The sequence below is a fragment of the Bombina bombina genome, chromosome 1 (assembly GCF_027579735.1).
Source record: "Bombina bombina isolate aBomBom1 chromosome 1, aBomBom1.pri, whole genome shotgun sequence".
Lineage (NCBI taxonomy): Eukaryota > Metazoa > Chordata > Amphibia > Anura > Bombinatoridae > Bombina > Bombina bombina.
Window position 1 is genome coordinate 190,127,456 of NC_069499.1, and position 27,557 is coordinate 190,155,012.

Sequence of the window (27,557 nt, forward strand, 5' to 3'; positions counted from 1 at the left end):
TCCCTTCCTCAAGCAAAGGCTCACACGGACATCGTCCTGGCCTTTCTCAGATCTCACGGATGGAAAGTGAACGTGGAAAAGAGTTCTCTATCTCCGTCGACAAGGGTTCCCTTCTTGGGAACAATAATAGACTCCTTAGAAATGAGGATTTTTCTGACAGAGGCCAGAAAAACAAAACTTCTAAACTCTTGTCGGATACTTCATTCCGTTCCTCTTCCTTCCATAGCGCAGTGCATGGAAGTGATAGGTTTGATGGTAGCGGCAATGGACATAGTTCCTTTTGCGCGCATTCATCTAAGACCATTACAACTGTGCATGCTCAGTCAGTGGAATGGGGACTATACAGACTTGTCTCCGAAGATACAAGTAAATCAGAGGACCAGAGACTCACTCCGTTGGTGGCTGTCCCTGGACAACCTGTCACAAGGGATGACCTTCCGCAGACCAGAGTGGGTCATTGTTACGACCGACGCCAGTCTGATGGGCTGGGGCGCGGTCTGGGGATCCCTGAAAGCTCAGGGTCTTTGGTCTCGGGAAGAATCTCTTCTACCGATAAATATTCTGGAACTGAGAGCGATATTCAATGCTCTCAAGGCTTGGCCTCAGCTAGCGAGGGCAAAGTTCATACGGTTTCAATCAGACAACATGACGACTGTTGCGTACATCAACCATCAGGGGGGAACAAGGAGTTCCCTGGCGATGGAAGAAGTGTCCAAAATCATTCAATGGGCGGAGACTCACTCCTGCCACCTGTCTGCAATCCACATCCCAGGAGTGGAAAATTGGGAAGCGGATTTTCTGAGTCGTCAGACATTGCATCCGGGGGAGTGGGAACTCCATCCGGAAATCTTTGCCCAAATCACTCAACTGTGGGGCATTCCAGACATGGATCTGATGGCCTCTCGTCAGAACTTCAAAGTTCCTTGCTACGGGTCCAGATCCAGGGATCCCAAGGCGACTCTAGTAGATGCACTAGTAGCACCTTGGACCTTCAAACTAGCTTATGTATTCCCGCCGTTTCCTCTCATCCCCAGGCTGGTAGCCAGGATCAATCAGGAGAGGGCGTCGGTGATCTTGATAGCTCCTGCGTGGCCACGCAGGACTTGGTATGCAGATCTGGTGAATATGTCATCGGCTCCACCATGGAAGCTACCTTTGAGACGAGACCTTCTTGTTCAAGGTCCGTTCGAACATCCGAATCTGGTCTCACTCCAGCTGACTGCTTGGAGATTGAACGCTTGATCTTATCGAAGCGAGGGTTCTCAGATTCTGTTATTGATACTCTTGTTCAGGCCAGAAAGCCTGTAACTAGAAAAATTTACCACAAAATTTGGAAAAAATATATCTGTTGGTGTGAATCTAAAGGATTCCCTTGGGACAAGGTTAAGATTCCTAAGATTCTATCCTTCCTTCAAGAAGGATTGGAAAAAGGATTATCTGCAAGTTCCTTGAAGGGACAGATTTCTGCCTTGTCTGTGTTACTTCACAAAAAGCTGGCAGCTGTGCCAGATGTTCAAGCCTTTGTTCAGGCTCTGGTTAGAATCAAGCCTGTTTACAAACCTTTGACTCCTCCTTGGAGTCTCAACTTAGTTCTTTCAGTTCTTCAGGGGGTTCCGTTTGAACCCTTACATTCCGTTGATATTAAGTTATTATCTTGGAAAGTTTTGTTTTTGGTTGCAATTTCTTCTGCTAGAAGAGTTTCAGAATTATCTGCTCTGCAGTGTTCTCCTCCTTATCTGGTGTTCCATGCAGATAAGGTGGTTTTACGTACTAAACCTGGTTTTCTTCCAAAAGTTGTTTCTAACAAAAACATTAACCAGGAGATAGTCGTACCTTCTCTGTGTCCGAAACCAGTTTCGAAGAAGGAACGTTTGTTGCACAATTTGGATGTTGTTCGCGCTCTAAAATTCTATTTAGATGCTACAAAGGATTTTAGACAAACATCTTCCTTGTTTGTTGTTTATTCCGGTAAAAGGAGAGGTCAAAAAGCAACTTCTACCTCTCTCTCTTTTTGGATTAAAAGCATCATCAGATTGGCTTACGAGACTGCCGGACGGCAGCCTCCCGAAAGAATCACAGCTCATTCCACTAGGGCTGTGGCTTCCACATGGGCCTTCAAGAACGATGCTTCTGTTGATCAGATATGTAGGGCAGCGACTTGGTCTTCACTGCACACTTTTACCAAATTTTACAAGTTTGATACTTTTGCTTCTTCTGAGGCTATTTTTGGGAGAAAGGTTTTGCAAGCCGTGGTGCCTTCCATCTAGGTGACCTGATTTGCTCCCTCCCATCATCCGTGTCCTAAAGCTTTGGTATTGGTTCCCACAAGTAAGGATGACGCCGTGGACCGGACACACCTATGTTGGAGAAAACAGAATTTATGTTTACCTGATAAATTACTTTCTCCAACGGTGTGTCCGGTCCACGGCCCGCCCTGGTTTTTTAATCAGGTCTGATAATTTATTTTCTTTAGCTACAGTCACCACGGTATCATATGGTTTCTCCTATGCAAATATTCCTCCTTAACGTCGGTCGAATGACTGGGGTAGGCGGAGCCTAGGAGGGATCATGTGACCAGCTTTGCTGGGCTCTTTGCCATTTCCTGTTGGGGAAGAGAATATCCCACAAGTAAGGATGACGCCGTGGACCGGACACACCGTTGGAGAAAGTAATTTATCAGGTAAACATAAATTCTGTTTTAATGACAACACACTAGTAAGCTATATATTTATTTTTTTTTAGTATATCTGTGTGCAAAGTGAGGTAGAGATTACATATCGTACCCTGTGCTGGATAATCTACATTAAAAATATCCCCAAGAGCTATATGATATACCTGGTGAAAAGTGTAGCTTTTTATTTTCGCCACTAGAGGGGAGTAAAGGTTCAGATTTGATTAGACTACTGTCACAGCCTGTGGCTATGAGCTTTATGGTGCTTATATGTACTCCTAAATTCTGGTATTTCTAGCATTGTGGTCTATGGCTCTATGCAAGAGTCTAAATATGTTCTTAGGGTATTATACCTATCCTTTTTATAGCCCTTATAGGCTATACAGTTTGATGTTTACACATTTCTGTTGATGTTCCCAGCTGCTAACAGAGGTTTATCGGTTCACAGAGATTCTTATATTCCTCCACCTCCAGAACTCTCCCTCTATGGTCTTATGAATGACTCTTGATTTGCCTCATAAGATCTCACGTGTTTTACAGGTTAGGAGGCTTTTTCTATAACAAGTTGAGAGTGGGTTAGATGCTGTTCTATATGTATAATTAATTGCTGATGACTCACCTCACAGTTTTCCCATGCTTAATTTAATTCTATATGCTATTATCCCCATAGGGTTCTGAACTGCATATATATATCCATATCCTATCTTGTAAGCAGTAATTTAAAAGGGACACCCCAAGTTGCTATTACTGACTAAATTTGAATACACTTTAATAGGGCTGTTCTGTTCAATAACCTAAGTATACTTTAGATAGGTAACCTTTTCTTAGTATTTCACTGACATCTGACAAAGTTCCCTGTCTCCCTACTTGAGTAATTAGCGGCTAGGTGCTTATACACTTGATATTAGTTTATCAGATGTTCTATATATAGACGGAAATCTGGATAGTTATTGCTCTAGTGACATAGGTTAAAGATACCTCACCTCATCCTTTCCCACTCTTGAGAGAGAGTGGCTCATATTCCTTATCCCTTTTCCGGCTCCGTCCAGTGGTGACAACAACCCCTGAGGGGAGATATCATAGTTAGCCCTATATCATTTCTTTATCAGCCCAACACCAAAGCATTAAAATATTATCTGTCTCTTTGTACCCTTAACCTTAGCCTCCTGAGTCAGTGCTGGTTTTGTCGCCTCACCTTTCCCCTCCACCTTTCCAGTTAAGCATAAGAAAATACATCTTATAGAAACTTTATTTTATTGTCTCTATATCCCCCTTAAATCCTTCCCATGACAAGGGTACTATTTTGAGGGCCCACAGGTGACCCTAGCTTATTATAAGAGGATAAAGGTTCATGAACAGCTTTATCATATGTCAAAGGGAAAATATGATCATATTTGAACAATGGATAAATAAGAGGTTTACTTTTAATATTGTATGTTATTTACCTACAAGTGTTATTAACTGTTGTTATGTCTCATTGAGATTCTGTACTAATTTCCCAATTAAGGTCTTACATTTAATATATGTTACAAATTTAATGTATCAATGAGACCTGTATAATACTGTCCATATTGGATTTGTAAGTAATATCACCTTGTTATGCCTGTACATTCTATACCCTCAATAAAACTTATTAAAAAAAAAAAAAAAAAAAAAGTAAATTTGAAAATGTAATTGCATAGAATTCCTTCTTTGTTACAGGCCATGCTGGAAGATAATCTGCCATCAGAAATTACAAGTAAAATAAACTTAGTAGACTTGGCCGGCAGGTGAGTGGTTTTTATAACAATTCATGACAATTCTATGTCATCCATTTTGGCCTGGTAGGTTTGCTAAATATTATTATTTACAGTTTTATTTTTTTGGTTTGTGTTTTAGTGAAAGAGCTTCTCCAAATTACTGCAAAGATCGTTTAACTGAAGGCTCCAACATCAACAGGTCCTTGGTTACACTTGGTATTGTCATCTCTACGTTAGGTATGTTATTGCTTACTTGTCTGTGTTGCTGTTTGACCTTGTTTTTGTCTCTTGAAATCTCTGAGTTTAAGTTCCTGTTGGTATGTCTGTAATTAGATTCCTTATGCTGTTTCACTTTTTTTTTTAAAGAAAAAACATTTTTTAATTAAACATGAACAGGCGGCAGAAACGTTGTCAAGAGTCAGAACAGTATTTATTTTGTATCAGAAGACATCAACAGAGCCACACATACTACTTTAGAATTCAACTATTTCAAATTGTTTCCTTACTTTTCTTTTTTAGTGAAAAAAGAATAAGGAAACATAATTCACATTTTAGGTAGTAAAAGAATATAATTTATGTATTTACTGGATTACGTTTTTAAAGATATAGCTCTTATTATTGAAAAGTAAGCCACACACATGTTGATATAAGGTCTCTTATTAAAAATAACAATTTTTTTTTTAAATTGTAATTTTTCATTAAAAATCCATTAATGACCTCCTTATTTTAGGGAGGACTCTTTCTACTGATAAATATTACGCACTTTATGACATGGTTGCACTTGTTAGTAGAAAGCAAAGTAAAACCGATTGAAGTTTCTTTAACATTAGAGGCTGCTTAAATTATTTACACTGTGGTTGTGACATCAGAACTAATAGCATTCATCATAATGTTTATCCTTATTTTATTTTTTATTTTTTAAATAGTTACACACTTTTTTTTTTTTTCAAAACTCATTTTTATTGTTGAGAAAGACAATACACACACACGGAAGATTATACAGATAGTATCAATTAACATACTCCAATCATTACCATCATCAAACATAGTACAGCATGCTAGCCGAATCCGCATTTGTTGTTATTAAAAACATTTCTGGAGTTGAACCTGACTGCTCTAGGATTATGAAACATCACTCCCAAGACAGAAAATTGGGGATCTATGTTCAGAAGTTAAAGGGACAGTCAAGTCCAAAAAAACCTTTCATTTTTCAAATAGGGCATGTAATTTTAAACAACTTTCCAATTTACTTTTATCAACAATTTTGTTTTGTTCTCTTGGTATTCTAGTTGAAAGCAAACCTAGGAAGGCACATATGATAATTTCTAAGCCCTTGAAGGCCGCCTCTATTTCTCTTGTAAGGTGTATCCAGTCCACGGATTCATCCTTTACTTGTGGGATATTCTCCTTCCCTACAGGAAGTGGCAAAGAGAGCACACAGCAGAGCTGTCCATATAGCTCCCCCTCTAGCTCCACCCCCCAGTCATTCTCTTTGCCGGCTCTAAGCACTAGGGTCTCTCTCGGGAGGGTAAAGTGAATGTGGTGTTAGAATTGTAGTTTTTATTATCTTCAATCAAAAGTTTGTTATTTTAAATGGTACCGGTTTGTACTATTTACTCACTAGCAGAAAAGTGACGAAGATTTCTGCTGAGAGGAAAATGATTTTAGCATGTTGTAACTAAAATCCACTGCTGTTCCCACACAGGACTGAGGAGTACCAGAAAACTTCAGTTGGGGGGAACAGTTTGCAGGGTAATCTGCAATGAGGTATGTTCAGTCATTTATTTCTAGACAAGACTGAGATAATGCTAGAAGAGACTGACAATATCCCCATGAGGGGAGGGTAAGCTATGTTCACAGACTTAGTAAGGAATTGAATGCTTACATAACAGGGCTAATTATGCTGGTTGACACTAATTCAGGGCAATCGATTGTTTATTTAAGGAAAATATCGTTTGTAAGACACTTTGAAAGTCCTTTTCGGTTCTTTCTGGGGTTATTACCCACATGGCTGTTTTTTATTCACTTAGGAGTGATTTATTAGGCCTCACAGCTCCGGAGTAGAGTGGGAGGGGCCTAATTGGGTGTTGGCTTTAGGCTGCTCCGGTTTGGGCATTAAGGGGTTAATCGCTTTGAAACTTGTGGTGCAATCTTATTAAGGCTTTAGGTACATACTGTGAAAATTTCAGGAGGATTGCTGCATTTTTCACTGTTTTGCAAAATTGTGTGCTCTTTTTATCTCTTAAAGGCACAGTAACAATTTTTCAAATTGTGTTTTTTATTTGATTAAAGTGATTTCCAAGCCTGTTTGTGTATACTACTAGTCTGTTAAACATGTCTGACACCAAGGAAAATCCTTGTTCAATGTGTTTAGAAGCCATGGTGGAACCCCCTCTCAGAATGTGTCCCACTTGTACTGATATGTCTATACACTTTAAAGATCATATTGTTGCACTTAAGAATGTGGCCCAAGATGATTCTCAGACTGAAGGTAACGAGGGTAGCCCGTCTACCTCTCCCCAAGTGTCACAACCAGTTACGCCCGCTCAAGCGATGCCTAGTACCTCTAGAGCGTCTAACCCTTTTACATTATAAGACTTAGCGGCAGTCATGGATAATTCTCTTACAGCCTTCTTATCTAAACTGCCCGTGTTACCTGCAAAGCGTGATAGCTCTGTTTTAAGAACAGATTATGAGCATTCTGACGCTTTGGTAGCCGTATCCGATATTCCCTCACAACGCTCTGAAGTGGGAGCGAGGGATTTGATGTCTGAGGGAGAAGTCTCTGATTCAGGAAGGGTTCCTCCTCAGACAGATTCAGATACATTGGCTTTTAAATTTAAACTAGAACACCTCCGCGTTTTGCTCAGGGAGGTATTAGCTACTCTGGATGACTGCGACCCTTTGGTGATCCCAGAGAAATTGTGTAAAATGGACAAGTACCTAGAGGTCCCTGTTTACACTGATGCGTTTCTGGTCCCTAAGAGGATTGCGGATATCGTTACTAGGGAGTGGGATAGACCAGGTGTTCCCTTTGTTCCCCCTCCTGTTTTTAAGAAAATGTTCCCCATATCTGACCCCGTGCGGGACTCGTGGCAGACGGTCCCTAAGGTGGAGGAGGCTGTTTCTTCACTTGCTAAACGCACAACCATACCAATTGAAGACAGTTGTGCTTTTAAAGACCCTATGGATAAGAAGTTAGAGGGTTTACTTAAGAAAATTTTTGTTCAACAAGGTTTTCTTCTCCAACCTATTGCCTGCATTATTCCTGTAACTACTGCAGCTGCTTTCTGGTTTGAGGCGCTGGAAGACTCGCTCCAGACGGAGACCTCTTATGAGGAAATTATGGATAGAATTAAGGCTCTAAAGCTATCTAATTCTTTTATCACTGACGCCGCTTTCCAAATAGCTAAGTTAGGTTTTGCCATTTTGGCGCGCAGGGCGCTATGGCTAAAGTCCTGGTCGGCCGATGTGTCGTCTAAATCCAAGCTTTTGAACATCCCTTTCAAAGGAAAGACCCTCTTCGGGCCTGAATTGAAAGAGATTATTTCAGAAATCACCGGGGGAAAAGGCCATGCTCTCCCTCAGGACAAGTCCTTTAAGACAAAGAACAAAGCTAATTTTCGTTCCTTTCGTAATTTCAGGAGCGGCCCCGCTTCATCCTCTCCGGCTGCAAAGCAAGAGGGTAACGCTTCACAGCCCAAGGCAACTTGGAAACCTTACCAGGGCTGGAATAAGGGTAAACAGGCCAAAAAGCCTGCAGCTGCCACCAAGATAGCATGAAGGGGTAGCCCCCGATCCGGGACCGGATCTAGTAGGGGGCAGACTCTCTCTCTTCGCTCAGGCCTGGGCAAGAGATGTACACGATCCTTGGGCATTAGATATTGCATCCCAGGGATATCTTCTAGAATTCAAGGGCTCTCCTTCAAGGGGAAGGTTCCACATTTCTCGTCTGTCTACAGATCAGACAAAGAAAGAGGCGTTTTTACGCTGTGTAGAAGATCTACATACAATGGGAGTGATCCAACCAGTTCCAATAGCGGAACAAGGGTTGGGTTTTTACTCAAACCTGTTTGTGGTTCCCAAAAAAGAGGGAACTTTCAGACCCATCCTGGATCTAAAAATTCTAAACAAATTCCTCAGAGTCCCATCATTCAAAATGGAGACCATTCGGACAATCTTACCCATGATCCAGGAAGGTCAATATATGACTACCGTGGATCTAAAGGATGCATACCTACACATTCCTATCCACAAAGATCATCACCAGTTTCTCAGGTTCGCTTTTCTGGACAAGCATTACCAGTTTGTGGCTCTTCCCTTCGGCTTAGCCACTGCTCCAAGAATTTTCACAAAGGTGCTAGGGTCCCTCCTGGCGGTTCTAAGACCATGGGGCATAGCAGTGGCGCCTTACCTAGACGACATCTTAATTCAGGCGCCGTCTTTCCAAAGAGCCAAGTCTCACACAGAGATTGTATTGGCCTTTCTGAGGTCTCATGGGTGGAAGGTGAACATCCAAAAGAGTTCTCTTTCCCCTCTCACAAGGGTTCCCTTCCTAGGGACTCTAATAGACTCGGTAGAAATGAAAATATTTCTGACGGAGGTTAGAAAGTTAAAACTCTTAACTACTTGCCGAGTTCTTCATTCCATTACCCGGCCATCTGTAGCTCAGTGCATGGAGACAAACGGATTAATGGTAGCAGCAATGGACATAGTCCCTTTTGCTCGGATACACCTCAGACCACTGCAACTATGCATGCTCAAACAGTGTAATGGGGATTATGCAGATTTGTCTCCTCAAATTCAGTTGGACCAGGAGACCAGAGATTCTCTTCTCTGGTGGTTGTCTCAGGACCACCTGTCTCAGGGAATATGTTTCCGCAGGCCAGAGTGGGTCATTGTAACGACCAACGCCAGTCTGTTAGGCTGGGGTGCGGTCCAGGACTCCCTGAAAGCTCAGGGCTTATGGTCTCGGGAAGAAACGCTTCTCCCGATAAACATTCTGGAACTGAGGGCGATATTCAACGCTCTTCAGGCATGGCCGCAACTAGCTGCGGCCAAATTCATCAGATTTCAGTCGGACAACATCACGACTGTAGCTTACGTCAATCATCAGGGGGGAACAAAGAGTTCCCTAGCGATGACGGAAGTAACCAAAATAATCAGGTGGGCGGAGGATCACTCCTGTCATCTCTCAGCAATTCACATCCCAGGAGTAGACAACTGGGAGGCGGATTTTCTAAGTCGTCAGACTTTTCATCCGGGGGAGTGGGAACTCCACCCGGAGGTATTTGCCCAGCTGACTCAGCTATGGGGCACTCCAGAGTTGGATCTGATGGCGTCCCGTCAGAACACCAAACTTCCTCTCTATGGGCCCAGGTCCCGGGACCCCAAGGCGGTATTGATAGATGCTCTAGCAGCGCCTTGGTCCTTCAATCTGGCTTATGTTTTTCCACCGTTTCCTCTCCTCCCTCGTCTGGTCGCCAGAATCAAGCAGGAGAAGGCTTTGGTGATTCTGATAGCGCCTGCGTGGCCACGCAGGTCTTGGTATGCAGACCTAGTGGACATGTCATCTGTCCCATCATGGACACTGCCAATGAGGCAGGATCTTCTAATACAGGGTCCGTTCAAGCATCCAAATCTAGTTTCTCTACGTCTGACTGCTTGGAGATTGAACGCTTAATTCTATCAAAGCGTGGTTTCTCTGAGTCAGTTATAGATTCTCTGATTCAGGCTAGAAAGCCTGTCACCAGGAAAATCTACCATAAGATATGGCGGAAATATCTTTGTTGGTGTGAATCCAAGGGTTACTCATGGAGTAAGATTAGGATTCCCAGGATATTGTCCTTTCTCCAAGAAGGATTGGAGAAAGGATTGTCAGCTAGTTCCTTAAAAGGACAAATATCTGCTCTGTCTATCCTTTTACACAAGCGTCTGGCAGAGGTACCAGACGTTCAAGCGTTTGCTCAGGCTTTAGTCAGAATCAAGCCTGTCTATAAACCTGTGGCTCCGCCATGGAGTCTAAATCTAGTTCTTTCAGTTCTTCAAGGGGTTCCGTTTGAACCTTTACATTCCATAGATATTAAGTTGTTATCTTGGAAAGTTTTGTTTTTGGTAGCTATCTCTTCTGCTTGAAGAGTTTCAGAATTATCTGCCTTACAGTGTGATTCACCTTACCTGGTGTTCCACGCAGATAAGGTAGTTTTGCGTACCAAGCCTGGTTTTCTTCCTAAAGTTGTTTCTAACAAGAATATTAACCAGGAAATAGTTGTTCCTTCTCTGTGTCCTAATCCTTCTTCGAAGAAGGAACGTCTATTACACAATCTTGATGTAGTTCGTGCTTTAAAGTTCTATTTACAAGCAACTAAGGATTTCAGACAAACATCTTCCTTGTTTGTTATCTATTCTGGTAAGAGGAGAGGTCAGAAAGCGACTGCTACCTCTCTTTCCTTTTGGCTGAGAAGCATCATCCGTTTGGCCTATGAGACTGCTGGCCTGCAGCCTCCTGAAACTATTACTGCTCATTCTACCAGAGCAGTGGCTTCCACATGGGCTTTTAAAAATGAGGCTTCTGCTGAACAGATTTGTAAGGCAGCGACTTGGTCTTCGCTGCATACTTTTTCCAAGTTTTCCAAATTCAATACTTTTGCTACTTCGGAGGCTATTTTTGGGAGAAAGGTTTTGCAAGCAGTGGTGCCTTCCGTTTAAGGTACCTGTCTTGTTCCCTCCCTTCATCCGTGTCCTAAAGCTTTGGTATTGGTATCCCACAAGTAAAGGATGAATCTGTGGACTGGATACACCTTACAAGAGAAAACAGAATTTATGCTTACCTGATAAATTACTTTCTCTTGTGGTGTATCCAGTCCACGGCCCGCCCTGGCAATTGAGTCAGGTAAAATTTTTTTGTTTAAACTACAGTCACCACTGCACCCTATGGTTTCTCCTTTTTCTTCCTAACCTTTGGTCGAATGACTGGGAGGTGGAGCTAGAGGGGGAGCTATATGGACAGCTCTGCTGTGTGCTCTCTTTGCCACTTCCTGTAGGGAAGGAGAATATCCCACAAGTAAAGGATGAATCCGTGGACTGGATACACCACAAGAGAAAGTAATTTATCAGGTAAGCATAAATTCTGATTTTATTTACTTTTTACAGCAGGGGAGAGCAAGCTCATGTAGGCCATATAGATAGCATTGTGATCATGCCCGTGGCTAGTGGCAGACACTGCACTAATTGGCTAAAATGCAACTATATGCAAAATAACTAAAAGTCATGTGATTAGGGGCGGTCAGAAGATGCTTAGATACAAGTTAGTCACAGAAGTAAAAAGTGTATTAATATACCAGTGTTGGTTTTGCAAAACTGAGAAATGGGTAATAAAGAGATTATCTATCTTTTTAAACAACAAAAATTCTGGTGTTGACTGTCCCTTTAAGTTTGTTTCTGTATGTGTCCATGTCCTCCCATCTTATAGTTTATTTTTCCTTTAATTTAATAACCTAACTAGTCTAAATCTAACTGTTTAACACAAACATTAAATATATAAACACACATGAAATTAACCTGGAAATTGGTGTCATCGACGGTCGTGAGGCCCAGCGGTGGGGAAAAAAAAAAAAAAGGAAGGGGGGTAAAGAAGGGAGTGTGGGGAGTGTGGTCAGGTATGGTCTTCTAATTGTCCAATTATTCTTGTTACTCCTTTCAGTACAGGTGTGCCCACTCTCCTCTCAATGCGGACTCCGAAAATGTAGCAGAATCTTTAAATGGTATTAAGATCAATCTCTGTATTTCTAATTCAAAGGTTGAGATGAGTCTACGCCACTTGCGTAAGAAAAGGCCCAGTCTGTTCTGAACATCTATTCTAACGTCCATTTGCTCTGTAAATATTTGTATTTTTAGCAGATTCTTGAAGCCAGTAAAAGAGGGGCCTGACCTTTTTATCCAGTGTTGCAGTATACATTTCCTAGCCACTATTACTATTAGACTCAGTATTGCATCATGTTGATTATGTTGAGCATCCCAATGTAGAAACAAAATAGTTTTGGGGTGTAACGTGAGTGGTATGTGTAGTGTTTGATTAATCCAGTATTGTATTCTACCCTAGTATTGTCTGATCAATGGGCATGTCCACAAGTAATGTAGGAGATTCGGAGATTCTACTGAACATTTAATACATCTATTGGACCAGCCCGGGCCCATTTCGCAATTGCCCTTGGTGTAAGGTACGCTCTGTGAAGGACGCGCACCTGGGATTCCCTGTACATTGCGGACAGAGTAACTTTCCTTGTCTTTTCCATGTTATCTCGTATTTCCTACCAAGTAATTTCCCTGAGCCCTTCCCGAACCCATCCAGACTGTACAGCAGTTTGTGAGTCCAATAAGCGGTGATGTAAAAGTGTTTGGTATATCCCCGAGAGCGAGAATCTACCCATTTGATATAATGATTGTGTGAGACGGAAGGGGGATCCCTCCCAGAACTCCGGTCTGTCCCTAACCAATGCCCCCACATAATGTCGCACCTCTCTGCTCCCATAATAGGAAGGGCTTTGTCTCCGAGCCCGCTGGGAAATTCGGGTTTTTAACTATAGGCAAATAACAAGACACATGACACAATTTTTTCAGAAATTTGTGCGCTTGTTGTCAGGCTTTTAAGGGGTCTCTGTATAGTATATTAAGACACAGGTTGTTAATGACACGTGAATTTGTTATATGCGGTAGGTATGCCAATGATATGTTCCCCAAGACCGCTTGTTCTAGTGTTGGTCTATAGAAGTGATGAGTGCCCACCTGCCAATCAATTACTAAGCAAATCAGTGCCGCCCAGTTGTACAGTCTAAAGTCTGGGAGAGCCAGCCCTCCATTTAGGAAGCCCTTGCACAGCTTATTTCTCGCGATGCGTGGTTTGCCTCCCCTCCATATAAAGCATCTAGTCGCCCCGTTAAGCATTTTGATGTCTGATTTAGTTAGGAGTAAAGGGAGCATAAGCAGTGGGTATAGCAGTCTAGGGAGGATCACCATTTTGAGAAGGCTGATCCGTCCCGAGAGCGATAAGGGTAAGAGTTTCCAACTCCTCATTTGCGCCTGTAGTTTGGCACACAGGGGGTTAAATAATTAGAGTATAGTTTGTTGGGGTTGGCCGATATCTTAATACCCTGGTAAGTGATATCATTCTTAGCTATGGTGAAAGGATACCTATCAGTTGAGCCTGTTTTCCTGTGGAGCCACAGGATCTCAGACTTTCGCATGTTTACTTTATAGCCTGAGAACAGGCCGAAATCCCGGAGAGCATCCATGATGCGAGGGACATGTGTTTGCGGATCTTGGACAAACAGAAGCATATCGTCTGCGTATAGCGCTAGGTGTTGGGGTGCTCCTGCTATATCAATACCAGGGAAAATCTGCCGCAGCTTGATGGCCAACGGTTCTAGGGCTATGTTGCAGGGAAGGGGCGAGTTACACACTTTTAATGTGTTTCATGTATGGTCAAACATTTGTGGTTTGCAAGAATGTTCTGGAGAAGGCTCCTATTTTGGCCTAAAATTAGACCTGTGCCTAGGATAGCAATTTTTAGGAGGTGATTCTATGTCATTTTGCTTTTCCATTCCTGTGCCCTCCAAATGTTTCTATTTATTACACTTTATGTTTACATTTATTACAAATCAGTAATCTCCAGTTGTCTAATGTAAGTGCACGTCCCTTCCATGCATCAGTGGCTGTCACCGTTATATAAGCTAAAATTGTTGGGGGTGTAAAGGGCAGCAACCTTCTCACTGCCTAGTGCAGCACAAAAACTAAATATCCAATTAGTCTAGAGTTTGTCTAACCACACTCTACCCTGGTTTTTAGCTTTTCTTCATAAATGTTTTTCTATGTATTACAATATAACAATTAATAAATGTAAAATGTTGTAAAATTAGTGTACACTGATGTTCTGTTGTGCTTCACTAATTTTTAATTTTTTTTGCATTGTTTGTTTATTTTTGGTACAGAGGTTTAGAATTTCACACATTTATGTATAAGTTATTGTAACGAGTGGTATACAAAGTCATTTTACACTTTCCTCTGGTTGTTTTTTTTCAGTAGCAATGTTTAAACAGATACATATATGTAAAAATGCTACATTTGTTTTATGTGTTTGTCTTTGTAGCCCAAAATTCACAGATGACAAGTAGCTGTCAAAGTATCAATAGCATAGCCAGTGATGGAGACAGCGGCATCCCTAGCAGCCCCATGGGGGGGAGCATGAATGGTTCAAAACGATTGCCTTATATTCCATATAGAGATTCTATATTGACCTGGCTACTGAAGGACAGTTTGGGCGGCAACTCGAAGACCATAATGATTGCAAGTAAGATTATACTCTGCTTACTGTATATTTAAAGTGTGTAAACATGGTTAATGAGCTGTGTTATATTATTAGGGTTTTGTCATTTTGCATGGTAAAGTTTTTTTATTGATTGTAATTTCTATGACTATTACAGCAGTGTCGCCGGCGAGTGGCAGCTACAATGAGACCATGAGCACCTTGCGATATGCTTCAAATGCAAAAAATATTATTAACAAGCCAAGAGTAAATGAGGTAAAAAAACACCACTTTGTTTAAATTTGTAACCAGCACTTATCTACAGTTTAATTGTGATTGTTCAGCTCAGTTAGAAGGGAGAGTTCAACATAGGTCAGACATTGTGGGACTGTGCTATAAACAATGGTAAAGATCTTAGGAGCCTTTCACTGGACTTGGCGTACGCACAAGCTTTGAGACCATTGTGTTGTAGCCAACTGGAAAAAAGATCTATTTAAAGGCACATGACCAATGTGACAGGCTTGACTATAGCAAACACAAGGTGTTTACTTTACCTTTACACAAACACACACAAGTGTGCACAAACACACACAAGTGTGCACAAAGACACACACTGGCGCAAACAAACTCAAAGTGAAAATCTTTGATCATGTAGTAACAGATGCACCATTCATGATATATATATATATATTTCTTCTGTTAAGTGTGATCAGTCCACGGGTCATCATTACTTCTGGGATATTACTCCTCCCCAACAGGAAGTGCAAGAGGATTCACCCAGCAGAGCTGCATATAGCTCCTCCCCTCTACGTCACTCCCAGTCATTCTCTTGCACCCAACGACTAGATAGGATGTGTGAGAGGACTATGGTGATTATACTTAGTTTTATATCTTCAATCAAAAGTTTGTTATTTTAAAATAGCACCGGAGTGTGTTATTACCTCTCTGGCAGAGTTTGAAGAAGAATCTACCAGAGTTTTTGCTATGATTTTAGCCGGAGTAGTTAAGATCATATTGCTGTTTCTCGGCCATCTGAGGAGAGGTAAACTTCAGATCAGGGGACAGCGGGCAGATGAATCTGCATAGAGGTATGTAGCAGCTTTTATTTTCTGACAATGGAATTGATGAGAAAATCCTGCCATACCGATATAATGTCATGTATGTATACTTTACACTTCAGTATTCTGGGGAATGGTACTTCACTAGAATTACACTGTAAGAAGTACATAAAGCTGTTTAATAACCAGAAATTATGTTTAACGTTTTTGCTGGAATGTAAAATCGTTTTCATTTGCTGAGGTACTGAGTGAATAAATGTTTTGGGCACTATTTCTTCTGTTAAGTGTGATCAGTCCACGGGTCATCATTACTTGTGGGATATTAACTGCTCCCCTACAGGAAGTGCAAGAGGATTCACCCAGCAGAGTTGCTATATAGCTCCTCCCCTCTACGTCACCTCCAGTCATTCTCTTGCACCCAACGACTAGATAGGATGTGTGAGAGGACTATGGTGATATATTTAGTTTTTATATCTTCAATCAAAAGTTTGTTATTTTATAATAGCACCGGAGTGTGTTATTCCTTCTCTGGTAGAATTTGAAGAAGAATCTACCTGAGTTTTTCTATGATTTTAGCCGGAGTAGTTAAGATCATATTGCTGTTTCTCGGCCATCTGAGGAGAGGTAAACTTCAGATCAGGGGACAGCAGGCAGATTAATCTGCAAAGAGGTATGTAGCAGTTTATTATTTTCTGACATGGAATTGATGAGAAAATCCTGCCATACCGTTATAATGTAAACTCAGCCTTGAATGCAGTAGATGTAGCTGATATCAGGCTGTCATGTATGTATATTTTACACTTCAGTTTTCTGGGAAATGGTACTTCTCTGGCTTTTAAACTGTATACATAGACTTAACCTATTTTGCAGGGACTTGCAATAGGTTTTAAATGACAATTAATTATTGAGGTAAAACGTTTTTTTTGCTGGCATGTAAAAACGTTTTTTTCTCTGAGGTACTGGGTGAAAAAATGTTTTGGGCACTATTTTTCCACTTGGCAATAGTTTTGATTTAAATTAGAGCAGTTCACTGATCCCTCTCACTGTTATGTGTGTGGGGGAGGGGCGATTTTTGGCGCTTTTTCTAAGCATCAGAAAAACTCAGTCAGAGGTTAATTTTCTTCCTGCATGATCCGGTTCATCTCTACAGAGTTCAGGGATCTCCAAAGCCTTTTTTGAGGGAAGTAATCATTACAGCAGAGCTGTGCTGATTGTATTGACTGTGATATAAAAAACGTTTATTTGTGTATTTTTTTCTGCTGCCTGGGTTAGTTATCATTTGCTGAGGGGAACAATCCTTTGCTAAAACTGTATATTCTGACAAAGATTGATGCTATAACTTAATTATTTTATCTGTTATAATATTTTTCTGTGCTTCTTAAAGGCACAGTTCGTTTTCATATTATTTGTAAATTACTTTGAAAAGTATTTCCAAGTTGCTGTTTATTTGCTAGTGTGTTAAACATGTCTGATTCAGAGGAATATCTCTGTGCTATATGTGTTAATGCCAAAGTGGAGCCCAATAGAAATTTATGTACTAAATGTATTGATGCTACTTTAAAAAACAGTCAATCTGTACAAATTGAACATATTTCACCAAACAACGAGGGGAGAGTTATGCCGACTAACTCGCCTCACGTGTCAGTACCTGCATCTCCCGCTCAGGAGGTGCGTGATATTGTAGAGCCGAGTGCATCTGGGCGGCCATTACAAATCACATTACAAGATATGGCTACTGTTATGACTGAAGTTTTGGCTAAACTACCAGAACTAAGAGGTAAACGTGATCACTCTGGGATGAGAACAGAGTGCGCTGATAATGCAAGGGCCATGTCTGATACTGCGTCACAGTTTGCAGAACGTGAAGACGGAGAGCTTCATTCTGTGGGTGACGGTTCTGATCCAAATAAACTGGACTCAGACATTTCAAATTTTAAATTTAAGCTTGAGAACCTCCGTGTGTTACTAGGGGAGGTATTAGCGGCTCTGAATGATTGTAACACAGTTGCAATCCCAGAAAAAATGTGTAGGTTGGATAAATATTTTGCGGTACCGACGAGTACTGACGTTTTTCCTATACCTAAGAGACTTACTGACATTGTTACTAAGGAGTGGGATAGACCCGGTGTGCCTTTCTCACCCCCTCCTATATTCAGAAAAATGTTTCCAATAGACGCCGCCACACGGGACTTATGGCAAATGGTCCCTAAGGTGGAGGGAGCAGTTTCTACTTTAGCTAAGCGTACCACTATCCCAGTGGAGGATAGCTGTGCTTTTTCAGATCCAATGGATAAAAAATTAGAGGGTTACCTTAAGAAAATGTTTGTTCAACAAGGGTTTATATTGCAACCTCTTGCATGTATTGCGCCTGTCACGGCTGCAGCAGCATTTTGGTTTGAGTCTCTGGAAGAGACACTTCAATCATCCACACTAGATGACATCACACACAAACTTAAATTCCTTAAGTTAGCTAATTCATTTATTTCAGATGCCGTAGTACATTTAACTAAACTTGCGGCTAAAAATTCAGGATTCGCCATTCAGGCACGCAGAGCTCTGTGGCTGAAATCCTGGTCAGCTGATGTTACGTCTAAATCTAAATTGCTTAATATTCCTTTCAAAGGGCAGACCTTATTCGGGCCCGGCTTGAAAGAGATTATTGCTGACATTACAGGAGGTAAAGGTCATGCCCTGCCTCAGGACAAGGCCAAAGCCAAGGCTAGACAGTCCAATTTTCGTTCCTTTCGTAATTTCAAAGCAGGAGCAGCATCAACTTCCTCTGCACCAAAACAGGAAGGAGCTGTTGCTCGCTACAGACAAGGCTGGAAACCTAACCAGTCCTGGAACAGGGGCAAACAGGCCAGAAAACCTGCTGCTGCCCCTAAGACAGCATGAATTGAGGGCCCCGGATCCGGGACCGGATCTAGTGGGGGGCAGACTTTCCCTCTTCGCCCAGGCTTGGGCAAGAGATGTTCAGGATCCCTGGGCGTTAGAGATCATATCTCAGGGATACCTTCTGGACTTCAAATCCTCTCCCCCAAGAGGGAGATTTCATCTGTCAAGGTTGTCAACAAACCTAACAAAGAAGGAAGCGTTTCTACGCTGCGTACAAGATCTTTTATTAATGGGAGTGATCCATCCAGTTCCGCGGTTGGAACAAGGACAAGGGTTTTACTCAAATCTGTTTGTAGTTCCCAAAAAAGAGGGAACCTTCAGGCCAATCTTGGATTTAAAGATCCTAAACAAATTCCTAAGAGTTCCATCGTTCAAGATGGAAACTATTCGAACAATTTTGCCCATGATCCAAGAGGGTCAGTACATGACCACAGTGGATTTAAAGGATGCTTACCTTCACATACCGATTCACAAAAGTCATTACCGGTATCTAAGGTTTGCCTTTTTAGACAGGCATTACCAGTTTGTAGCTCTTCCATTCGGACTGGCTACGGCTCCAAGAATCTTCACAAAGGTTCTGGGCACTCTTCTGGCGGTACTAAGACCGCAAGGAATTTCAGTAGCTCCGTACTTAGACGACATACTGATACAAGCTTCAAGCTTTCAAACTGCCAAATCTCATACAGAGATAGTACTGGCATTTCTAAGGTCGCATGGATGGAAAGTGAACGAAGAGAAAAGTTCTCTCTTTCCACTCACAAGAGTTCCCTTCCTGGGGACTCTGATAGATTCTGTAGAAATGAAGATTTACCTGACAGAGGACAGGTTAACAAAACTTCAAAATGCATGCCGTGTCCTTCATTCCACTCTAAATCTGTATCAATTGATCAGAAATTCTCTTCTATGGTGGCTTTATCGGCCACATCTGTCCAGGGGAATGCCATTCAGCAGGCCAGACTGGTCAATTGTAACAACAGACGCCAGCCTACTAGGTTGGGGCGCTGTCTGGAATTCTCTGAAGGCTCAGGGACTATGGAATCAGGAGGAGAGTCTTCTTCCAATAAACATTCTGGAATTGAGAGCAGTCCTCAATGCTCTTCTGGCTTGGCACCAGTTAACAACTCGGGGGTTCATCAGGTTCCAGTCGGACAACATCACGACTGTAGCTTATATCAACCATCAGGGAGGGACAAGAAGCTCCCTAGCAATGATGGAAGGATCGAAGATAATTCGCTGGGCAGAGTCTCACTCTTGCCACCTGTCTGCAATCCACATCCCGGGAGTGGAGAACTGGGAGGCGGATTTCTTAAGTCGTCAGACTTTTCATCCGGGGGAGTGGGAACTTCATCCAGAGGTCTTTGCCCAAATACTTCGACGTTGGGGCAAACCAGAGATAGATCTCATGGCGTCTCGACAGAACGCCAAGCTTCCGCGCTACGGGTCCAGATCCAGGGATCCGGGAGCGGTCCTGATAGATGCCTTGACAGCACCATGGACCTTCAGGATGGCTTATGTGTTTCCACCTTTCCCGATGCTTCCTCGATTGATTGCCAGAATCAAACAGGAGAAAGCATCAGTGATTCTAATAGCGCCTGCATGGCCACGCAGGACTTGGTATACAGATCTGGTGGACATGTCATTCTGTCCACCTTGGTCGTTACCTCTGAGACAGGACCTTCTGATTCAGGGTCCTTTCAAACATCAAAATCTAACTTCTCTGAAGCTGACTGCTTGGAAATTGAACGCTTGATCTTATCAAAGCGTGGTTTTTCTGAGTCAGTTATTGATACCTTAATACAGGCTAGGAAGCCTGTTACCAGAAAGATTTACCATAAAATATGGCGTAAATACCTATATTGGTGCGAATCCAAAGGTTACTCTTGGAGTAAGGTTAGGATTCCTAGGATATTGTCTTTTCTACAAGAAGGTTTAGAAAAGGGGTTATCCGCTAGTTCCTTAAAGGGACAGATCTCAGCTCTGTCCATTCTGTTACACAAGCGTCTGTCAGAAGTTCCAGACGTTCAGGCTTTTTGTCAGGCTTTGGCCAGGATTAAACCTGTGTTTAAAGCTGTGGCTCCACCATGGAGTTTAAACCTTGTTCTTAACGTTTTACTGGGTGTTCCGTTTGAACCCCTTCATTCCATTGATATAAAGTTGTTATCTTGGAAAGTTCTATTTTTAATGGCTATTTCCTCGGCTCGAAGAGTCTCTGAGTTATCAGCCTTACATTGTGATTCTCCTTATTTGATTTTTCACTCGGATAAGGTAGTTCTGCGTACTAAACCTGGGTTCTTACCTAAGGTAGTCACTAACAGGAATATCAATCAGGAGATTGTTGTTCCATCCTTGTGCCCAAATCCTTCTTCGAGGAAGGAACGTCTTTTGCACAATCTGGATGTAGTTCGTGCCCTTAAATTTTATTTACAGGCAACTAAAGATTTTCGACAAACGTCTTCCCTGTTTGTCGTTTACTCTGGTCAGAGGAGAGGTCAAAAAGCTTCTGCTACCTCTCTCTCTTTTTTTGGCTTCGTAGCATAATTCGTTTAGCTTATGAGACTGCTGGACAGCAGCCTCCTGAAAGAATTACAGCTCATTCCACTAGAGCTGTGGCTTCCACTTGGGCCTTTAAGAATGAGGCCTCTGTTGAACAGATTTGCAAGGCTGCAACTTGGTCTTCGCTTCATACTTTTTCCAAATTTTACAAATTTGACACTTTTGCTTCCTCGGAGGCTATTTTTGGGAGAAAGGTTCTTCAGGCAGTGGTTCCTTCTGTATAAAGAGCCTGCCTATCCCTCCCGTCATCCGTGTACTTTTGCTTTGGTATTGGTATCCCACAAGTAATGATGACCCGTGGACTGATCACACTTAACAGAAGAAAACATAATTTATGCTTACCTGATAAATTCCTTTCTTCTGTAGTGTGATCAGTCCACGGCCCGCCCTGTTTGTTAAGGCAGGTAAATATTTTTTAAATTATACTCCAGTCACCACTACACCCTTGGCTTCTCCTTTCTCGTTGGTCCTTGGTCGAATGACTGGAGGTGACGTAGAGGGGAGGAGCTATATAGCAACTCTGCTGGGTGAATCCTCTTGCACTTCCTGTAGGGGAGCAGTTAATATCCCACAAGTAATGATGACCCGTGGACTGATCACACTACAGAAGAAAGGAATTTATCAGGTAAGCATAAATTATGTTTTTTCCACTTGGCAGTTGCTTAATCTTTTTTCTGACAGTTTCTGTTCTCTCTCACTGCTGTGTGTGAGGGGGAGGGGCCGTTTTTTGGCGCTTTTGCTACGCATCAGATATTTCAGTCAGCAGCTCATTGTATTTCCTGCATGATCCGGTTCATCTCTACAGAGCTCAGGGGTCTTCAAAACTTATTTTGAGGGAGGTAATTTCTCTCAGCAGAGCTGTGAGAATTATAGTTGACTGAGACAAAAAACGTTTATTCTGTAATTTGTTTCCTGCTTTCAGAATTTGTTATCTTTGCTAATGGGATTAAACCTTTGCTAAAGTTGTGTTGTGTATAAGGATTGAGGCTATAACTGTTTCAATTTATTAATTTTCAACTGTCATAGATCTTCTGTGCTTCTTAAAGGCACAGTACGTTTTTAATATTATTCTAATTGAATTGTATTCCAAGTTGCAAGTTTATTTGCTAGTGTGTTAAACATGTCTGATTCAGAGGAAGATACCTGTGTCATTTGTTGCAATGCCAAAGTGGAGCCCAATAGAAATTTATGTACTAACTGTATTGATGCTACTTTAAATAAAAGTCAATCTGTACAAATTGAACAAATTTCACCAAACAACGAGGGGAGAGTTATGCCGACTAACTCGCCTCACGTGTCAGTACCTGCATCTCCCGCTCGGGAGGTGCGTGATATTGTAGCGCCGAGTACATCTGGGCGGCCATTACAAATCACATTACAGGATATGGCTACTGTTATGACTGAAGTTTTGGCTAAATTACCAGAACTAAGAGGTAAGCGTGATCACTCTGGGGTGAGAACAGAGTGCGCTGATAATATTAGGGCCATGTCAGACACTGCGTCACAGGTGGCAGAACATGAGGACGGAGAACTTCATTCTGTGGGTGACGGTTCTGATCCAAACAGACTGGATTCAGATATCTCAAATTTTAAATTTAAACTGGAAAACCTCCGTGTATTACTAGGGGAGGTGTTAGCGGCTCTGAATGATTGTAACACAGTTGCAATACCAGAGAAAATGTGTAGGTTGGATAAATATTTTGCGGTACCGGCGAGTACTGAGGTTTTTCCTATACCTAAGAGACTTACTGAAATTGTTACTAAGGAGTGGGATAGACCCGGTGTGCCGTTCTCACCCCCTCCGATATTTAGAAAAATGTTTCCAATAGACGCCACCACACGGGACTTATGGCAAACGGTCCCTAAGGTGGAGGGAGCAGTTTCTACTTTAGCTAAGCGTACCACTATCCCGGTGGAGGATAGCTGTGCTTTTTCAGATCCAATGGATAAAAAATTAGAGGGTTACCTTAAGAAAATGTTTGTTCAACAAGGTTTTATATTGCAACCCCTTGCATGCATTGCGCCGATCACGGCTGCAGCGGCATTCTGGATTGAGTCTCTGGAAGAGAACATTAGTTCAGCTACTCTGGACGACATTACGGACAGGCTTAGAGTCCTTAAACTAGCTAATTCATTCATTTCGGAGGCCGTAGTACATCTTACTAAACTTACGGCGAAGAATTCAGGATTCGCCATTCAGGCACGCAGGGCGCTGTGGCTAAAATCCTGGTCAGCTGATGTTACTTCTAAGTCTAAATTGCTTAATATACCTTTCAAAGGGCAGACCTTATTCGGGCCCGGGTTGAAAGAGATTATCGCTGACATTACAGGAGGTAAAGGCCATGCCCTGCCTCAGGACAAAGCCAAAGCTAAGGCTAGACAGTCTAATTTTCGTTCCTTTCGTAATTTCAAAGCAGGAGCAGCATCAACTTCCTCTGCACCAAAACAGGAAGGAGCTGTTGCTCGCTACAGACAAGGCTGGAAACCTAACCAGTCCTGGAACAAGGGCAAGCAGACCAGGAAACCTGCTGCTGCCCCTAAAACAGCATGAATTGAGGGCCCCCGATCCGGGATCGGATATAGTGGGGGGCAGACTTTCTCTCTTCGCCCAGGCTTGGGCAAGAGATGTCCAGGATCCCTGGGCGCTAGAGATAATATCTCAGGGATACCTTCTGGACTTCAAATACTCTCCTCCAAGAGAGAGATTTCATCTGTCAAGGTTGTCAACAATCCAGACAAAGAAAGAGGCGTTTCTACGCTGCGTACAAGAGCTCTTGTTAATGGGAGTAATCCATCCAGTTCCACGATCGGAACAGGGACAGGGGTTTTACTCAAATCTGTTTGTGGTTCCCAAAAAAGAGGGAACTTTCAGACCAATCCTGGACTTAAAGATCCTAAACAAATTCCTAAGAGTTCCATCGTTCAAGATGGAGACTATTCGGACAATTTTACCTATGATCCAAGAGGGTCAGTACATGACCACTGTAGATTTAAAAGATGCTTACCTTCACATACCGATTCACAAAGATCATTACCGGTACCTAAGGTTTGCCTTCCTAGACAGGCATTACCAGTTTGTGGCTCTTCCATTCGGATTGGCTACAGCTCCAAGAATCTTCACAAAGGTTCTGGGTGCTCTTCTGGCGGTACTAAGACCGCGGGGAATCTCGGTAGCTCCATACCTAGACGACATTCTGATACAAGCTTCAAGCTTTCAAACTGCCAAATCTCATACAGAGTTAGTGCTGGCATTTCTAAGGTCACATGGATGGAAGGTGAACGAAAAGAAAAGTTCACTCGTTCCACTCACAAGAGTTCCCTTCCTGGGGACTCTTATAGATTCTGTAGAAATGAAGATTTACCTGACAGAGGACAGGCTAACAAGACTTCAAAGTGCTCGCCGCACCCTTCATTCCATTCAACACCCGTCAGTGGCTCAATGCATGGAGGTAATCGGCTTAATGGTAGCGGCAATGGACATAGTACCCTTTGCACGCTTACACCTCAGACCACTGCAACTGTGCATGCTAAGTCAGTGGAATGGGGATTACTCAGACTTATCCCCTTCTCTGAATCTGGATCAAGAGACCAGAAATTCTCTTCTATGGTGGCTTTCTCGGCCACATCTGTCCAGGGGGATGCCATTCAGCAGACCAGACTGGACAATTGTAACAACAGACGCCAGCCTTCTAGGTTGGGGTGCCGTCTGGAATTCTCTGAAGGCTCAGGGACAATGGAGTCAGGAGGAGAGTCTCCTGCCAATAAACATTCTGGAATTGAGAGCAGTTCTCAATGCCCTCCTGGCTTGGCCCCAGTTGACAACTCGGGGGTTCATCAGGTTTCAGTCGGACAACATCACGACTGTAGCTTACATCAACCATCAGGGAGGGACAAGAAGCTCCCTAGCTATGATGGAAGTATCAAAGATAATTCGCTGGGCAGAGTCTCACTCTTGCCACCTGTCAGCAATCCACATCCCGGGAGTGGAGAACTGGGAGGCGGATTTCTTAAGTCGTCAGACTTTTCATCCGGGGGAGTGGGAACTCCATCCGGAGGTCTTTGCCCAAATACTTCGACGTTGGGGCAAACCAGAGATAGATCTCATGGCGTCTCGACAGAACGCCAAGCTTCCTCGTTACGGGTCCAGATCCAGGGATCCAGGAGCAGTCCTGATAGATGCCCTGACAGCACCTTGGGACTTCAGGATGGCTTACGTGTTTCCACCCTTCCCGATGCTTCCTCGATTGATTGCCAGAATCAAACAAGAGAGAGCATCAGTGATTCTAATAGCACCTGCGTGGCCACGCAGGACTTGGTATGCAGACCTGGTGGACATGTTATCCTGTCCACCTTGGTCTCTACCTCTGAAACAGGACCTTCTAATACAGGGTCCCTTCAAACATCAAAATCTAACTTCTCTGAAGCTGACTGCTTGGAAATTGAACGCTTGATTTTATCAAGACGTGGGTTTTCTGAGTCAGTTATTGATACCTTAATACAGGCTAGGAAACCTGTTACCAGAAAGATTTACCATAAGATATGGCGTAAATACCTATATTGGTGTGAATCCAAAGGTTACTCTTGGAGTAAGGTTAGGATTCCTAGGATATTGTCTTTTCTACAAGAAGGTTTAGAAAAGGGTTTATCTGCTAGTTCATTAAAGGGACAGATCTCAGCTCTGTCCATTCTGTTACACAAACGTCTGTCAGAAGTTCCTGACGTCCAGGCTTTTTGTCAGGCTTTGGCCAGGATTAAGCCTGTGTTTAAAACTGTTGCTCCACCATGGAGTTTAAACCTGGTTCTTAATGTTTTACAGGGCGTTCCGTTTGAACCCCTTCATTCCATTGATATAAAGTTGTTATCTTGGAAAGTTCTATTTTTAATGGCTATTTCCTCGGCTCGAAGAGTCTCTGAATTATCAGCCTTACATTGTGATTCTCCTTATTTGATTTTTCATTCGGATAAGGTAGTTCTGCGTACTAAACCTGGGTTCTTACCTAAGGTAGTTACTAACAGGAATATCAATCAAGAGATTGTTGTTCCTTCTTTGTGCCCAAATCCTTCTTCGAAGAAGGAACGTCTACTGCACAACCTGGATGTAGTCCGTGCTCTAAAATTTTACTTACAGGCAACTAAGGAATTTCGACAAACGTCTTCTCTGTTTGTCGTTTACTCTGGGCAGAGGAGAGGTCAAAAAGCTTCTGCTACCTCTCTTTCTTTTTGGCTTCGTAGCATAATTCGTTTAGCTTATGAGACTGCTGGACAGCAGCCTCCTGAAAGAATTACAGCTCATTCTACTAGAGCTGTGGCTTCCACTTGGGCCTTCAAGAATGAGGCCTCTGTTGAGCAGATTTGCAAGGCTGCAACTTGGTCTTCGCTTCATACTTTTTCCAAATTTTACAAATTTGACACTTTTGCTTCATCGGAGGCTATTTTTGGGAGAAAGGTTCTTCAGGCAGTGGTTCCTTCTGTATAAAGAGCCTGCCTATCCCTCCCGTCATCCGTGTACTTTTGCTTTGGTATTGGTATCCCAGAAGTAATGATGACCCGTGGACTGATCACACTTAACAGAAGAAAACATAATTTATGCTTACCTGATAAATTCCTTTCTTCTGTAGTGTGATCAGTCCACGGCCCGCCCTGTTTTTAAGGCAGGTAAATATTTTTTAATTTATACTCCAGTCACCACTTCACCCTTGGCTTTTCCTTTCTCGTTGGTCCTTGGTCGAATGACTGGGAGTGACGTAGAGGGGAGGAGCTATATGCAGCTCTGCTGGGTGAATCCTCTTGCACTTCCTGTTGGGGAGGAGTAATATCCCAGAAGTAATGATGACCCGTGGACTGATCACACTACAGAAGAAAGGAATTTATCAGGTAAGCATAAATTATGTTTTTCTGGCAATGTTATATTTCACTAAGGGAATCTGTCTGGCACAAAACGTTATGCAATTATCTCTCAAACCAACCGTGCTGGTGTTTGTTTACCCATAACTATAGTAGCGTGACCTCTTCTCCAACGGCTATGTAATAAAATAGTTGGAGTTATAAATGTATGGCATGTGAATTGATTGTGATAGGGATTGCCACTGCTTGATAAGCACATCATAAAACAATGTCAGTTCAGATTACGCAGTCAGAAACAATGACTAGATAGAATAAAAAATGATTTAAGAAGACTATTTTGTTTATATAATTTTTCTTATATCTGTTTCTAAGAAAGTTAAAGGGTCATTATAGTTGAAAAATGACATGCTCTAATCCATTGCAGCATTTTTTTTTAAATACTTATCTTTTTCTTTAGGAAACCCAGACTGGCAATTCCCTGTTTCTCCAGCTGTACT

General features: G+C 42.4%; 1 protein-coding gene across 2 annotated transcripts in view; it reads left to right on the top strand.

Moving 5' to 3' along the window:
* Nucleotides 1-27,557, top strand: part of STARD9 (StAR related lipid transfer domain containing 9) — a 511,030-nt gene that overhangs the window by 300,759 nt on the left and 182,714 nt on the right. For both annotated transcript variants that reach the window (XM_053697793.1, XM_053697794.1), the window contains exons 10-13: nucleotides 4,373-4,440; nucleotides 4,550-4,647; nucleotides 14,555-14,755; nucleotides 14,889-14,986. In XM_053697793.1, coding sequence (XP_053553768.1) covers nucleotides 4,373-4,440; nucleotides 4,550-4,647; nucleotides 14,555-14,755; nucleotides 14,889-14,986 — 465 coding nt within the window. The remainder of the gene's footprint in view (nucleotides 1-4,372; nucleotides 4,441-4,549; nucleotides 4,648-14,554; nucleotides 14,756-14,888; nucleotides 14,987-27,557) is intronic.